This window comes from Mizuhopecten yessoensis, unplaced genomic scaffold, assembly GCF_002113885.1.
Source record: "Mizuhopecten yessoensis strain PY_sf001 unplaced genomic scaffold, ASM211388v2 scaffold4025, whole genome shotgun sequence".
Classification (NCBI taxonomy): domain Eukaryota; kingdom Metazoa; phylum Mollusca; class Bivalvia; order Pectinida; family Pectinidae; genus Mizuhopecten; species Mizuhopecten yessoensis.
Window position 1 is genome coordinate 1,169,561 of NW_018405338.1, and position 15,246 is coordinate 1,184,806.

At 35.0% G+C, this 15,246-nt stretch overlaps 1 protein-coding gene across 3 annotated transcripts in view; it reads right to left on the bottom strand.

Moving 5' to 3' along the window:
• LOC110448379 (adhesion G-protein coupled receptor G6-like) overlaps positions 1-15,246 on the bottom strand; it is a 66,546-nt gene that overhangs the window by 18,789 nt on the left and 32,511 nt on the right. For all 3 annotated transcript variants that reach the window (XM_021494578.1, XM_021494576.1, XM_021494577.1), the window contains exons 9-15: positions 8,678-8,861; positions 6,082-6,188; positions 5,054-5,124; positions 4,553-4,701; positions 3,028-3,160; positions 1,526-1,695; positions 1,058-1,289 (exon numbers count right to left, since the gene is read on the bottom strand). In XM_021494578.1, the coding sequence (XP_021350253.1) occupies positions 1,058-1,289; positions 1,526-1,695; positions 3,028-3,160; positions 4,553-4,701; positions 5,054-5,124; positions 6,082-6,188; positions 8,678-8,861 (1,046 nt within the window). The remainder of the gene's footprint in view (positions 1-1,057; positions 1,290-1,525; positions 1,696-3,027; positions 3,161-4,552; positions 4,702-5,053; positions 5,125-6,081; positions 6,189-8,677; positions 8,862-15,246) is intronic.

The window sequence follows — 15,246 nt, forward strand, 5'->3', positions numbered from 1 at the left end:
ATAACACTACTTTGATTAGACTTAAGTCAACATAGCAAGTGTCGTCGATGAAACAGAAGACGCTTACCCTTCAGAAACACATGGTCGTAATATCCTTGTACTTTTTCAATGGTTTCGGTGTACGTTTCTTTGTTCGAATTACATATTTGATCACACCGCTGTATGCTGTGGTGTGTTTTAAAGATACGTTTTTTTTTTGTTTTTTTTAGTAGATTAGTTATATATCTATCAAGGAAACAGAGTTTTTGTTTCCCGTTTACTAGTTGTATATCCTCTAATGGGATGATTTTTTTTTATATGAAAATGAAATACGGAACTTCTCCAACACCTATACAGATCAAATGTAACTGGTATTCATAAAAAAAAATGTTTCATTTTCACATGATCCTTGTGTAATTATATATATGTAATTAACATGTTTGAATATTGGATAAATACTGTTTAAACTAAATTAAGTTATCGTAGGGACATAATTGATGAACAATGACATATACTCCAAAGTTACACCCGTCGTTCTGATTTTGACAATGCAAAGAAGTTCTAAATGATATCTTCTATTTTTTCCCTGAAAATGTTTGCTCTCTGATTTATTAGTTAAAGTGTAAGCGGCGAGTTGTTATGTATTTTGCCAGTAAGTATCAATAACTTATCTTCAGCAGTGCTTATTCGCCGAAAATACCCTTTTTACAGAACCTGGATTTCTCTTTGGGGTTTTCTTTATCTGTGTTCTAGATGTGTTTTCATTTGTTATGGTGTCATAATAAAAGAAATGGTTTGTTTGTATCAACATTGGCTTAAGATTTTGTCTTTGTATATTGATGCATTTTTACTGATAGAAAAAAACGGGCATTTTTATGCAACAATACAATAAACGTCTAAAAATATAAAGACATAAACACTCCATATTATCTAAAATAAACTTTCCTAATGAATATATATGGAAAAAGGCTACTTATCACGTCAAAATCTACGTCAAAACTATGTCAAACGGTGTAGCAGGTGTATTACTTGTCCACGACAACGTAATGCTAACATTTGAGTAATTAACGACTCTTACCTAGTTGGGCTATTTGAGTCCTTCTCTGCAGCTGATAACTGCAGTTGTGGTGTATCCAGGAAGTTGCTCATGGTCTTCGCTATGTTCCCTCCTCTTTGTATGGAGGAGTGTGTGCTATCCAAGTTGACAAACTCCTCTAACTTATCGACCGTCAACCTCACATCGGCACTGGTGTAGGTTTCGGATGCCTCTGATATTTTTGCGAGCTCCAAAGCCTGGTCATCGGCATTAGCTATGATGAAAGATGGGGAACTATTTGCTATCGTTATGATATATTTTATTATTTTTGCTATTTTAAGGAATTATTGAGTATATTAAAAATCCTTTTTTCGTTATGATCATAGAATAGCCAAAAAATAATCTAGTCATATATTTAGGATTTAAGAATAGCAATATGACACCTATTAGGCAGTTATTCTTATATCAACAACTTGGCAAATAAATGTAAATAAAGTAATAAGCATCTACCGTCTGTGGCGGCTTCCCGAGATAGCGCTGTCAAATCGGCCGTTCTGTTCACAGGGGGCGCTATTGTCGTTGTCGTCGTCGTCGTCGTTGTCGTCGTTGTTCCAGTGTAGTCAAGGCAATCCCCAACACTCATCGCTGACCAATCTGCCTTATTTTGTATCCCCATGAGACTTTAGTTGATAAAAATAATGTACGACATCGTCAATGTAGATACTTAAGGACAACATGGAACACCATATTGATTAAAAAATAACAATATGTAGAGGACACCAACAGAAAAGGCAAAGCAATATGAATCATAACAAAAAGATAACTCTTACACTAATCAAAGGCACGACTTTTAAACTAGCAAATCAACTTAAATAGATATATTTCATATAGTTTTTCTGTAAATATTTGTATCGGAATATGAGCGACTCGTCCTTTATATATGACTCGTCCACTTATGGGTCCTAACGGGCGAAGTGGTTATATGGTGCAGTATATATTTACTTTGTTTGACTCTCTGCCTAAACAAAATGACGTTTTGAACTCCTATTCCTCAAAATGAACTCATATCAAAATTTGTATATTCATTTTGTCGTTAGATCCATTACAAAACAATAGGTTTCAATTTTACTGTTTTTATCATATACATCAATGGAATTGAAGAACTTTTATCCGATATGAATAAAAACAAAAGAATGTATCCGCGTCACAACAATACGTTTAAAGAGCGCAATGCGATATTAAAATAAAATCCTAGAACTCCATGCGTAAAATGCTATTTTATCAAACGAAACATTATTGAACAAGAAAACTGCTGCTCAATGTGTGTTTCCGAATTTATATTCAATTTAGGAGACATATAGGATTTTACATGAGTTTTCATTTCATATGAAATTTATGAAACGAGTCTAATGTTTTTTCAATTCAGCGAGCCTCTGTAATTGTCCTAGGCGTGACGTCACAATTGAAACAATTGAAACTTTCAACCAATCACATTGCTAATAGGTCATATAACATGGGTTAATACGCAAAAACATATATATCATGGTTATATCAGCTGGATAACACAGTACATTATGTGATAAATCATGATATCAGAAATGATATGACGTTACAACAAGGCGCTTACCAGAGCATTGCAACACGTAATTATATTTATCACTTAATGAAAACAATTGTAAGTGTTGTGTTTGCCACCTTGCTACATAGATAAACTAGATATGGTCGCTAAGTTTCCATCAGATTCAATATGACGTAGCGCGCTCCCTTTGGCCACGCCCTTTTAGTTTACATTCGCAGGTATATGAAGGTACTCGGGTAGATCCCGAGGTAACCATTTGTCTGGCATATATTGCATGTTTGTATTGAACAAAGAAATGTCCTTGCAATTAAAAAGGACGCAACAAACCCATAATATTGTACGCTAAGATTATAACGGTAATACTTTCATGAATTCAAGTGGAATTCGTCATAAACTTTCTTCAGCAATATGTTGTAGATAAACGGATGCTCACCACTCTCTTGTTGCATATTTGATCCTGTTTCCAGTGTAGTTTCGGCATTGAGCTCTCTCTGAAGCCCCTATTTCAGCTGCAGGCCATGAAAACGTTCCTTTAGGACTGTCAACAAGTTCGGCGGGACACAAAGCTACAAAAAAAAGACAATATGCCGTTACAATATATCGGTTGTAAAATGCAAAACCTGCACATTTTGGGTGTCTTCAGTAGATGGTGCAGCTATTAGAAGAGTATAGCACATAGAAATAAGTTAGTGCGTTAAAGCAAAAAGAAACAAATAAATAAAAGAACAACCTTTGCGATGTCAAATGCAGAAACTTTTGTGGTTTTCTTACTTTTTCAAGATTACGGAGAAATTAGATTTATAAAGCATAAAGACGTTTCGACCGAAATGGATATTAGTGATTAAACAATGTAAGTTGCGGAATGTTGTGTATTCAGAGTGTCTGCAGGTGAATAAGATCTGGTTTGGTTTGTTTATGATTTACGTCCTATTAACAGTCATTTAAGGTCCTGTCAGGTTTCGGTGGTAGAGGAAAGCCGGAGTTCCCGTAGGAAAAGCACCCACCTATGGTCAGTACCTAACAACTGCCCAACGTAGGCCTCGAACCCGCGACCCAGTGGTGAAGAGCTAGTGGTAGCAGATCGTCAGACGCCTTAACCACTTGCCCACCGCAGCCCCGTGTGCAGATGGAATAGAAAGATTTCAAGGTCAGGAAAGGGTTGATGAACAGGTGCGGGATACATGACTGACTGAATCGGTGTAGGCCTGTGACCTTCAATGTCAATTCGGCGGACCTCAGTTTGAAGGACCAAGAGATTCTCTATGCAGAAAACGTTTCTGATTGTTCGAACACATTATGATTATGGTGAGAACGTCATTGAATCCTAAAGTTTAGGTCTCTAAAGCCTGATGATATAATAATAACAATAATAATAATAATAAACTTTATTTTCTGAGGCTAAAACCTGTTAAGCAAAGCTTATCTTCCACAGGGCATCTTGTTAGTAAAATATTAGTTAGTAAAATGATAGCAATTGTTGGCTAAAACACTTATGCTGCAGGGAAGACTGGTTTAAGATATCGTGGTGTATATGACGTCCACTTAAGGGAAAATGTATTTTGCTTATGTCGTTTTATTCGGCTGCTCTTGTGCACTTTAACTGTTTGTGCAAAATCGACAAGAGCTATTTTTTAATTTGAATTATTTCGGGTTCCCATTAAGTCCTAATTGTATGTGTCCCCTAGAAGTCTTTCAAAATTGATGGGATATTAAATAGTTATTTTTATTTTATTGCAGGGTTTATTCGATGAAGTTTTTGAATAGAAAATAGACAGACATGTGTGCAGGAAAAGGTTTTTATTCCAAAGCACATGATTTCGGTTTTTTTGTGAATAGTCATGATGGTATTCATTTTTCTCCTTGGTTATCACTGTCGTCTTTGTTCATCCACTTTGAATTTGGATAATGGTCTAGCTTGCTTAGTTGTGATGTACGTATTTTTTTGAACCAATACTTACTTGGGTGATCAAGGCTCCAGCTCTTCACGTCATGTTCGTAAAGCCCCTGTACTTTTTTCAGTTCAGTATAGATAAAGTTATATATTGTGAGTTCAGTTTTTTCCACCAAGGTGTTGCAGTCGATGGTAGCAATCACGGTAAATTCTCCACTGTGGAAAGTTAAAAGGAAAACCACCACAATGCAACAATATCTATTTGAAAGGAGCAATAACAACTTATGTGTGAAATAATTTGACATAGAACGGAGATATCGGTATAATGTTCGTTCTTCTCTTGGGGATCATACATTTTAATAATGTATTATTCATGTATCTATTATCACTAAAAGAAGCAACACACAAACAGAAAAAACATGATTGCCTTATCTTGCTGAAACCTACATAAACATTTCTTTCTTAATGAATTACATTTTGTATTTCATCAATTTCTACCGAATGCCGCAATTCTCTTTTTACCTCTTTATTTGTGTACCCTTAAATGATAACATATTTTTTTATGTACCTGCTTGGCGCGATGACTTTTACAATCACGTGATATGTTCCTAATGCTTGATTGGTCAGAATATTTGCAATCTGAAATAAAAAGTTATACATGTAAGCAAGACGCTCAGGGGGGGGGGGGGGTTAATTTGATTAAGTGACAGTATCACTTTCATGACATTGTGACATTGGTGATTAATTTGACCTCATGATCTTGATTTGTCCTTTTTCCGAATGGATCGTGCATCATAGCTTATAACAAAATTACCTTGAAGGTCAAGACCTGAAAAACTATTACTTAAAACTACACTTTTGCAACATATCTTTGTGCTTGACATTCACACCCTGACCTCTAAATTCTTACACTGAAACTTTCCTAACTCTAATACAAAATATCAAAGCATTCACAGAAAGTCGGCCTGAAGTAAACAAAACATTAGCCATTTCTAGGATTCTCATGCATCCGTGACCTTGATCGTTGAACTAAAACCCTCGAAAATTGCCAGAACTCGTTATCCTGAGTATGAAGCATGCATTTTCAAAATGTTAATGTAAATATAAGCAAAATTGTCATACTTCCTGAGATAGTTGTCATTACATATCATATTTTAGTAATTTTCATGTTCATGTTTGATTTTGACCTTCTCAACCTTGAAAATATTTTTACATAAGGTTTACACCAATACTTATAGAAAGCAAATCCTTTTTGATATTTTGCCATGAATTTACAAAAATAAATCATTGTCCACATTTTCGCTATACCTTTTCTATTTATATTCCGTCCTTCCGTATTGCAGAGTTATCTTCTCTTGGCAGCAGGTACTGGTTGATACGTCATTGGTTTGTGCGAGAAAATTACGTCGTTTTCTCAAAAATTGATGACGTTACTCTCACAAACAAGTGACGTAACAATCAATACGCATCAGCTGCCGAAGCAACCATTGTTAACGCATTCAAAGAACACCTGTGCGTTCAGATACCAGGTAATATATTTCTGTAGATAATGACTCATTAATATTTCTTATAAATGCAGTATCATAAAATACTTACTCCGGTCTGAAACTGGGTGTATGCCAGTGAACCAACATTAAAAAGATTGGACTCCAAAGTACCACGCAGTAACGTTGATAAGTCAAACGTTATTATTCTTGTCCGACCTATCAAATTAAAATTCAAAATTCAATAAAATAATGAAATAAAATTTATGAGGAAATATCTTATGAATCTGGTTAAATTCAACGTTAACCGTTTTAGTCAAAGACAATCATTGTTTTAGAATCCACCGATCGTATGACCATACATTGATCGATCCGTAGATATATGCTCAGTAATTTTGGTTTAAGTTTGCATAGGCTAGGTACAGAGCGAAACCCCATTCTCTAAGCAAACAATCGTCGAGTTTCTTTACTTCCGAATTAGTCAGAAAAAAAAAACATTGTTCAGGCCCATGAAAAGATAAACCTATGAAGTATATTTTGTCTTTTCCCCCTGATTGGTCGTAACCATATGTTTTCATGGCAGCAAGGAGTCATATCCTCATTATGCGAAACGAAATGTAGTTTGCCCTATGTCATTAAAAAACCAAAACATGTTCAAATATGTTGATCCCCATTTAAGGAGTATTTCCTATTTCCCTTTTCTGTTCAATGCCCATTGTTCTTCATTTACATCTATATACGATTAGTTATTGCAAGCAAATACCATATGAACTACATACATTTAACAGGGGGTATATGGTATCGTTTCTGAACAATCTAATTAAAATCATATCTTTACATCGCTCCCGTTTACTGATATGTCGCGTTGAAGATCTAACAACATCCCGTAGAGGGTCATGTTCAGGCGACCTTTGCATTTACCAATCAGATGAGAGCTTACGAATTTCTGTAAGTGATGATGTAATGATTTCGGAACACACTTGCTATGATAAAAGACCGAGAGGTGTCATATGAGCATCGAAAATGGCGGCGCCCATGACACCACGCCGTGTCTATCTACAAGACAACGTTTGTACAATTTGTGGATTTTGCTTTGAAATAAGAGAGACTTCCTCTTCTGGTAATGTTGTCGTTAAAAAGTTTAACAACCTGAAACTAAAATTAACCAATGACAGGCTTCGCAATATTCAAACTATCACTGGACCAGACGAAAAAGTGGATTTTGGGCTTCGAGGTGTCTGCATTAAATGCTACAGGTCCTGCTTTCTGATTGGTTGAAAGAAAGAGTTATGTAGCGTTTTGATTGGCTTGTTATAAATACGATAATGCATTCATGTTGACCTCTGACGTGACCCTCTATGGGATGTTGTTAGATCTTCAACGCGACATATCAGTAAACGGGAGTGATGTGAAGATATAATTTTAATTATATTGCGTTTCTGAATAGTATTCGTTTTTATAACACATATGTGATACTTATCATAATGATTATAAAACTGGTTATACAAGCTTATATTGATTCCTTTTTGTTGGACCTGCTGGTAAAACGTATGAGGCCTCTATATTGGAGGAAACTGAAGTAACCGGAGAAACTATCATGTAGTTTAGCAGGTGGCCCTTTACCCTAAAACATGCGAGTTCAATGACATTTTGTAATATGCACGGTTGTTGCTTCATCTTCCATGAATCAGTCCAAAAATAAACTGAAGAGGAACTATTTTTTGCTATTGTAACCTGTGGAGTTGTTTTCATTACCATAAGAATTCTGTATAAATATCGTTTGATATTCGAATCAAAGACCAACATGAAAGGTCATTAATGTTTAGGTAAAAACGTACCTCGGAAATTATTCGTTTATGCAACCTTATACTCTTCCTTATCTTCCATTATTTAATCAGTCCATGTCCTTGTCATTATGACTCCCTTAGCAAAAACCTATTATTCAGTTTTCCGTTTTCATTGGTAAGGAGAAAGAGCAAATATAGACGGATGTACTTAAAAAGGAATCTCAATATTTGAAGTGGCAGATATAAGAAGAAAATGTTACTAAATAAAATATATCAATACTGGTCATGAAACATTTTTAATACAAAATGTTCGATTTCGTTCTCATGCATTTATTCGTTTAATGTATAAATCAGGTATTCGTTTGCTTTTTTATGTTATACATCACATTTGTCATCTGAAATAACTCCCCCCACCCCCTTCTATGTTGTCTGCATTCCTTCTTTCTTCCAGCAATAATTATAAATTATAAACATTCAATGATACTGTGAAATAACACTTCTTTCTTAATATTTTTATTTTGATCAAGGCGTTTTCCGTTCTTTCAGTTTGGTTTAGTGGTTAGAGAAGGTTACATGTATTTGCTATGCGATATGTGTGTGATGCATGTGCTGTGAGTTACATTGCGGGTTGAGACCAAAGTTAGCTGATCTTCCTAAATAGAGTTTTTAAATTGCTTTATGACTGGTAAACATATCGTATTGATTGATGAAACGATTTGACGTGCTGAAAATCAATAAATCTTACATACGTATCGTTATTTAATACAGTAAATTTCATTGTAGATCACCAATCTCATTATCGATTTCATTATTCAATAATAGTGCATGAAACAAGAGCACACTTAACAATACTTCACATATTGATATTCACTCATAATCCGTTAAATGCTCACGTGATATGGTAATCAACGGAGAGCTTACCTAGTGTGTTTCCATGGTTACAGCTGTCTCCTATACAACAGTATTTACAGTGAACTTCGTTGGCACTCCCAAAGCATTGTGAACTGACAGCTCGAGCTTTTTCGACACAAGTTCGAAAAGATTCACATCCTTTATTAAGCTCTAGACCACTCGTTGTGAACGTCAAATTAGAATAACACACCGGCTGAAAAGATAAATACATATCATATAAAAAAGGACGCCATGTCTACTCCATGTCTGATAGGTTGAACAACGTGCATATTGCCTGTCCATTGGATTCAGTAGGTGTTCTTCACTTCAAACATACGCACAACGTTAATACATACCAAAGGATCACATAGCAAAACTAGTCCCCTTTTTAATTATTTGATAAGTAGATATTTATAGTACCAGTGGCATTGATGTTTGATGATCTATCATGTTAAGCAATAAAAATAAGCACTTGAAACAAAGAGATCAAACAAAAGGAAACTTTTGAACAATAGCGAATGCATCTGAATAATTGACAAGATCGAGAGTTATTTTCCATATTTCATTCAGTAATTTCTCCCTTAGGTTACTTAAAAATATGTTTTAAAAGATATAGAATAAAAATGATTAAAAAACCTAAAGTGTGATCGTATTTGATTATATGCACTGTTTATTTTTTTTAAACTAAATTTTTAGTAGAATTACAATTTAAAACTTGATTTTTAAGGAATCATGGCAAAATATTTTCTCATTAAAATCAGCATGATTATTTTCCCCAATATTGGGTTCAGCCTCTCAGCACCTGGAATGACTTGACATACATAAGATTATTAAATTTTCTTTTCCCAGAGATATATCATAGCGAATTGAGTTGAAATATGACCACTTTTTTTTAGAAAGAGTAGACCTTTAAGACTTAAATACCAAAAATTTCCCTTGTACCCTAACCCGATCTCAAGGTAGCGACACCATTCCTTTTACAAAACAAGCTATTAGGAGAGCTTCAATATGTGAATATAGTTATATATATAAGATCGGAATCTAAATCATTTCTATGTTTTGATCCAAGTACTATGCCCTCAGAGAGAGGGCCTTACTCCTGGATCAATGCTGGTAATCTCCATCCATTAACTGTAGATGTGGTTAGATTGTGTGTATCGAAGACGTTTTTAACTTTTTTTTGCCCCGCCCCGCAGCCCCGGGGAGTAAAGTCTTCCATTTGTACAATCTTAGATGCATACATTAATGTATTTCTCGTCGTCAGGTTTCATGGAATTCCTTTCAGCATTTCAGAAAAAAGAAGTCATTTCAAGAATTGTTGATGAAGGGATGTGGAAGGGTAATTAAATAGAGGTCAATGATATATTTATAATTGATCTCTGAAAAGAATGTATATTTGCAGAGTAAAACGTCATAATAAAGTTTATGAATAATGTATTGCTATTAACGTTGTAACATGGAATACAAAGTCAAGGATAGGAAGAAAATCAATAACCATAAATGACCTTTCTAATAAATGGACATAAAAAACAAGGAAGTACGCCACTTGCATCACCTATTCAAAATAATTAGTAATGCGACACAATTCAACGCGATATTAATAGGCAAGAACTCTTTCATATCAAGCAATTTTGACCTTAAGGTATCATTATAGGTATAACCCTTCCAAATTAATCAGGGATGAGAGTTGTGTGTGGTTGTTTGTATTCCTAAAGACCTACTTGTATTTCATTCTAATTGCAGAATTTGATATTATAGATACCAAAGACTTTACTTATGAAACCATTGTTACTTTATATATGTATGAATATAATTGTCTCCTCCCTGCCAGAAAGATGAGCGTAAGACAAACATATTTGATACAGAACGCCAAAAATAAATACCTATCATAAAGCACAACATCACATTCATGACTGTTCACCTTTCGTCACTAGTAGTCAGACAGTTGTGGAAAATAGACCAACATTATACTTTCCATAAGTTTGCAGAGTATTCTACCGGACAATCTTTGATCTACGTTGACGACATGTCACGATCGGCACGAGTAAAGACTGTTTTACAATGTTATAGATCATTCATGACCAACATACTGTCCTGGATGTGACATACGACATAATGACGGATACATGTTTTATGTGAGTTCACAATCTTTATGTTGTTGTTTGAGTGTCACCCAAGTTCAGTTTATTGTCATTTTATAGATTTTGAGTTAGAATTTCCTCCTTGTATTCCCTTTTGATTCACATAAAAAGAAAAGAAAACTATTTTTTTTAAAATCTTTTATTGGTGTATCAACTTTTTCAAAATGATACACGTGAATATAACTCTATCACAACATAATGAACAAATCTCAATACCACTTTTTAAAACATTAATACTAAAACAACAAGACTTGTAAGCCACTTTATAAGATATATGCCCAGCTCTTTCCGAGCAAACTTCCGTCGTCAACTTTTATCAGGTATGTTGATGAAGTGATATGCATGCTGAAGTTCCTGTAATAAATGTTTAACAGTTGTCTTTGATAATATTAAAAGTATCGAAATATATCTCTGAGGGAATAATCGCCATGCATTCCTCACTTAGAGCCAATAATTCTTCCATTGAAGACAGTACGTAGTAAAATCGTTCAAGAATTGTCAATATAATAAGTTGTTACATTGTGTGTATTCCGTCTTTGCGTATTGCAGAGTTATCTTCTCTTGGGATCAGGTATTGATTGTTACGTCACTTGTTTGTGAGAGTAACGTCACCAATTTTTGAGAAAACGACGTTATTTCTTTTACACAAACCAATGACGTAACAATCAATACGCAAAGACGGAAGAGGGAAATCATAGAAAACCTTCAAAGCTGAAACAAAAGTGTGATAATTAATTTTCAATATAACAGACAAGAATTGTAGAAGTAACCGGATAATATGGTGTCCACCGATGGATCGATGGACGGACCACCTGATGACAGTATCCCCCTGGCCTCGTTGTGGGAGGTTTATAATATGGTGTCCACCGATGGATCGATAGACGGACCACCTGATGACAGTATCCCCCTGGCCTCGTTGTGGGAGGTTTATAATATGGTGTCCACCGATGGAACGATGGACGGACCATCTGATGACAGTATCCCCCTTTATAATATGCAATTAAAGAATCATATTTGGTAATACGTCAGCAGAATTTCTAAGTGTGCTCATACAATCGATAAGTGGACGTTACAAAGTAAGCAGCATATTATGATCTTATCCTTGTTATCAATGCAATGACTGGGACCAGTCACCTGCCATAAAAAAAAGTTTATCTGCAAAACTAAATTTTGTCAGTGCAAAGTAGCACGAGAGCAGCTATGTATATCCATTAGAATTTTTTAAAAGGGCACATTGTTTAGCACTTTTAATCAAACATTTTCACAACAGATCTACAACTGAAATATGAATCAGATTTGGAGAAGTGTTTCGGCAAACCATATATAAAACTGAAACATCAACAAATTTGTCAGCGAAACCTCCGACAATTTAGCAGGGGAGCCACAAGCGTTGCTAAAATAAACTTCCGCTTATATCTGGACATCCATGATGTGTTTATTATTTTATCGGTCTCCTACTTTCTTTTTATCGTATTTTCCATTCTATTTTGATTTCTTTCCATATGTGTAAGCACTGCGGTATATGTAATATTGACACAACATCTTAGCAGAATTAATTTTTAAGCATATGCAAAAGTTTATAATTTGGAAAAAGATTAAAAAGAATGAAAAATATACTAAAACGTGGACATAAGAGTCATTTCATAATGATTTAATTTGATAAGTTCGTTGTCCTTGTTATCAAATAAAGTCCTATACCTAAATTTAGTGCACTACTGCATCCATTTGTCTGATAAGTTGCCAGAGTCATACAGTGACACGCCTGGTTCGTACTACCATAAACAATATTTTTTACTTCAAAGTGATTGTAGTGTAAACAAAATATCCATTTATACGACTTTGACTTCATGGTACTCAACTATCCGAGACGTGAGCAAGGAAATACCAGTCCGATATCATTATAATATATCATGACGTCATCCCTTTCTGTGTTATGTCGTCCTGTCAACATAAATAAACATTTCCCTTGATGAACCTCTAAAAAGGGGACAGTACTAGGGAGATACTAAGGAGCTCATTTTTATATTTAACCATCGAGAAGAAAAACGATGTATTGAAAATGTGTCGAAATGGCGAAAGTGTACAATAAACTGATCGACAATCGGACAATTCGTCTACTTAATATGGGAGTGTATGTCAGACTCATACACAGACATAAAGAAACAGACCAACAAAAATTCTGCAGTTTGTGGAATGGTCAATCAGAGTTGGATTGCCTGCCCTTGTACCATTTCTCTCCGCTAGGTTGCGCTCTTTTGTCAAAACAAAGACCAAACTGTTGAGAAGCGCCTTACGATAAATATTGATGAACGGAGGAAACAGCAGGAGGCAATTATAGCATATACCAAACTTGATGTTGGTAGTTATTTAGTATATGTTGACTTATGTCAAACCCTAAGTGAGTCGTCAGAAGAAGAAGGAAATGAGGAAGAAAAATGCAAAGTCTTCCTGATAAGACTTATTTTTATTTGAATTTCTAATTAATTTTATCCTTTGTTACACAAGCGGCTCCACTTAAGCCAAACACATATTGACCACGCGTACATCACGTGAACAGTCAACGCTGATTGGTCAACTAAAGGCGGTCACGGTTGAGTGGAGCGCACTTGAACCTCACCTTCGTCAGTGATCAGCAACAGTGCACAGACTGATTTTTGTAAATATTGACAAAAACGCACCCTCCACCATCCCTTCTGACGCCTTCCTTTCGGTTAATGTTGTTTATTCAGTTTTATTTAATGCATTTCATTGTAATAATTGGTATATTTTAACCGTTACTACATCATAAAAGATGTACATGTATATCTAAAATAACGTATACGTTAAGATTATACAGAAGGAACAGGTATTTTGATTCATTTGTATTGGCGGTTTTATGGGCCGGAATTTCATCAAAAAATATTATTTAGTAATATGGACGATCAATGATAAATTCAACGGCCACCCGTAGGTGAGCCATTTACGGCATTTCGTCGTTTGGAGTTATATTTATAGATTTTGATGAACGGAGGAAACAGCAGGAGGCAATTATAACACATGCCAAACTTTATGTTTGTAGTTATTCAGTATATGTTGACTTATGTCAAACCCTAAGTGAGTCGTCGTCAGAAGAAGGAAATGTGGAAGAAAAATATCACTACAGCATGAACGCATTTATTTTAGGAATGAAACATACTTGCATGTGGTTTACATCGATTGCACGTGTAATTTAAAAAAAAAATCTTAACTGCTAATTAGTATATATTTCGCATGCAACTTTTCAGTAAAATTAATAATAAGTTATGATGGTAGGATTTCCTTTTGCAAAAACATGAATCATGATTTACAAACAAACTCATCCAATTACAATCGTATTGTATGATTATCCGACGAGCGATTACTAAATAACAATATCATAAATCGTGCTGTCTGAAAGTAACACAATCCATAATGAGACATATAAAAACTAATTAACGATGTATCTGTTAATTTAATGAACACCATTCGCACTGTTTGGTGGTAGTAAGATAGGTTTTTGACGATGTGTTTATCATTTTTATGTCAAATAACGTATTATTAAGTATTATTTATGTCAGTGGACAAGCTTAACCTGTATAGTAATGATCTGTTTCCAACGTATTAAGACATTGTTGTGTGGATTTGGTATAATGATAAAAAGAGAACAGGAACAAAATGGGCGGATAATCACATAGATATATGGTAGCCTTCTTACCCTCCGCCTCCCCTCAAACCTGCTTTGCCTGTGCCCTTTGACCCTTTAATCTTGACCGATGACCATACAAATCTAATTAGATATAAAACTCGATATAACCATTATATGATGTATATCTGAACTAAGTGTGTTCAGGTGTTGTTTATTAGATATCTTGTACACAAGCTTTTTATTACCGAAGGACGGACTGGTGGACGCACACACGGACGGATGCAGTGACAAAGCGATTACTTTATATCCCTCTCGCTACATTCGGGTATAATAAGAATGGAAATGCCTTAAAGTAAAGATACTACTGCATCAGTCATTATCTCGAAGAAGGTATGTTTGACTTGTGGTATTCTCCCTACAAATATTAGCGCTTTTTTAGCTTATGACCACATCAATTGTCAATTTATTGCTCCCTCAGTTTTCAATCCCCGCATAAAATTTTAAACCCATCAATAAACCTCAAAGTGTTTTGCTGATTTTAGTTTTTAATTCATGGAAAACAACAATGTAAAACTGTAGGGTTGTCAGTATTAAAGGGACACCACGTGAAAAGGCGTGTTTTTTTTAATGAATGTATGTATTGTATGCACTTCCACTTATGTTACCACGCTATCCCCATATTCATAGTCCGTTCCAAATGTCCAGTTTGACCACTTGAATTGTTCGGGAAAGCCCTGCTAAAAATAGCGCCGATAACGTCACCCGACTAGGCAGTAAACACAAGTGGTGCGAGCGAGATGAAACGGTTTCCAAAG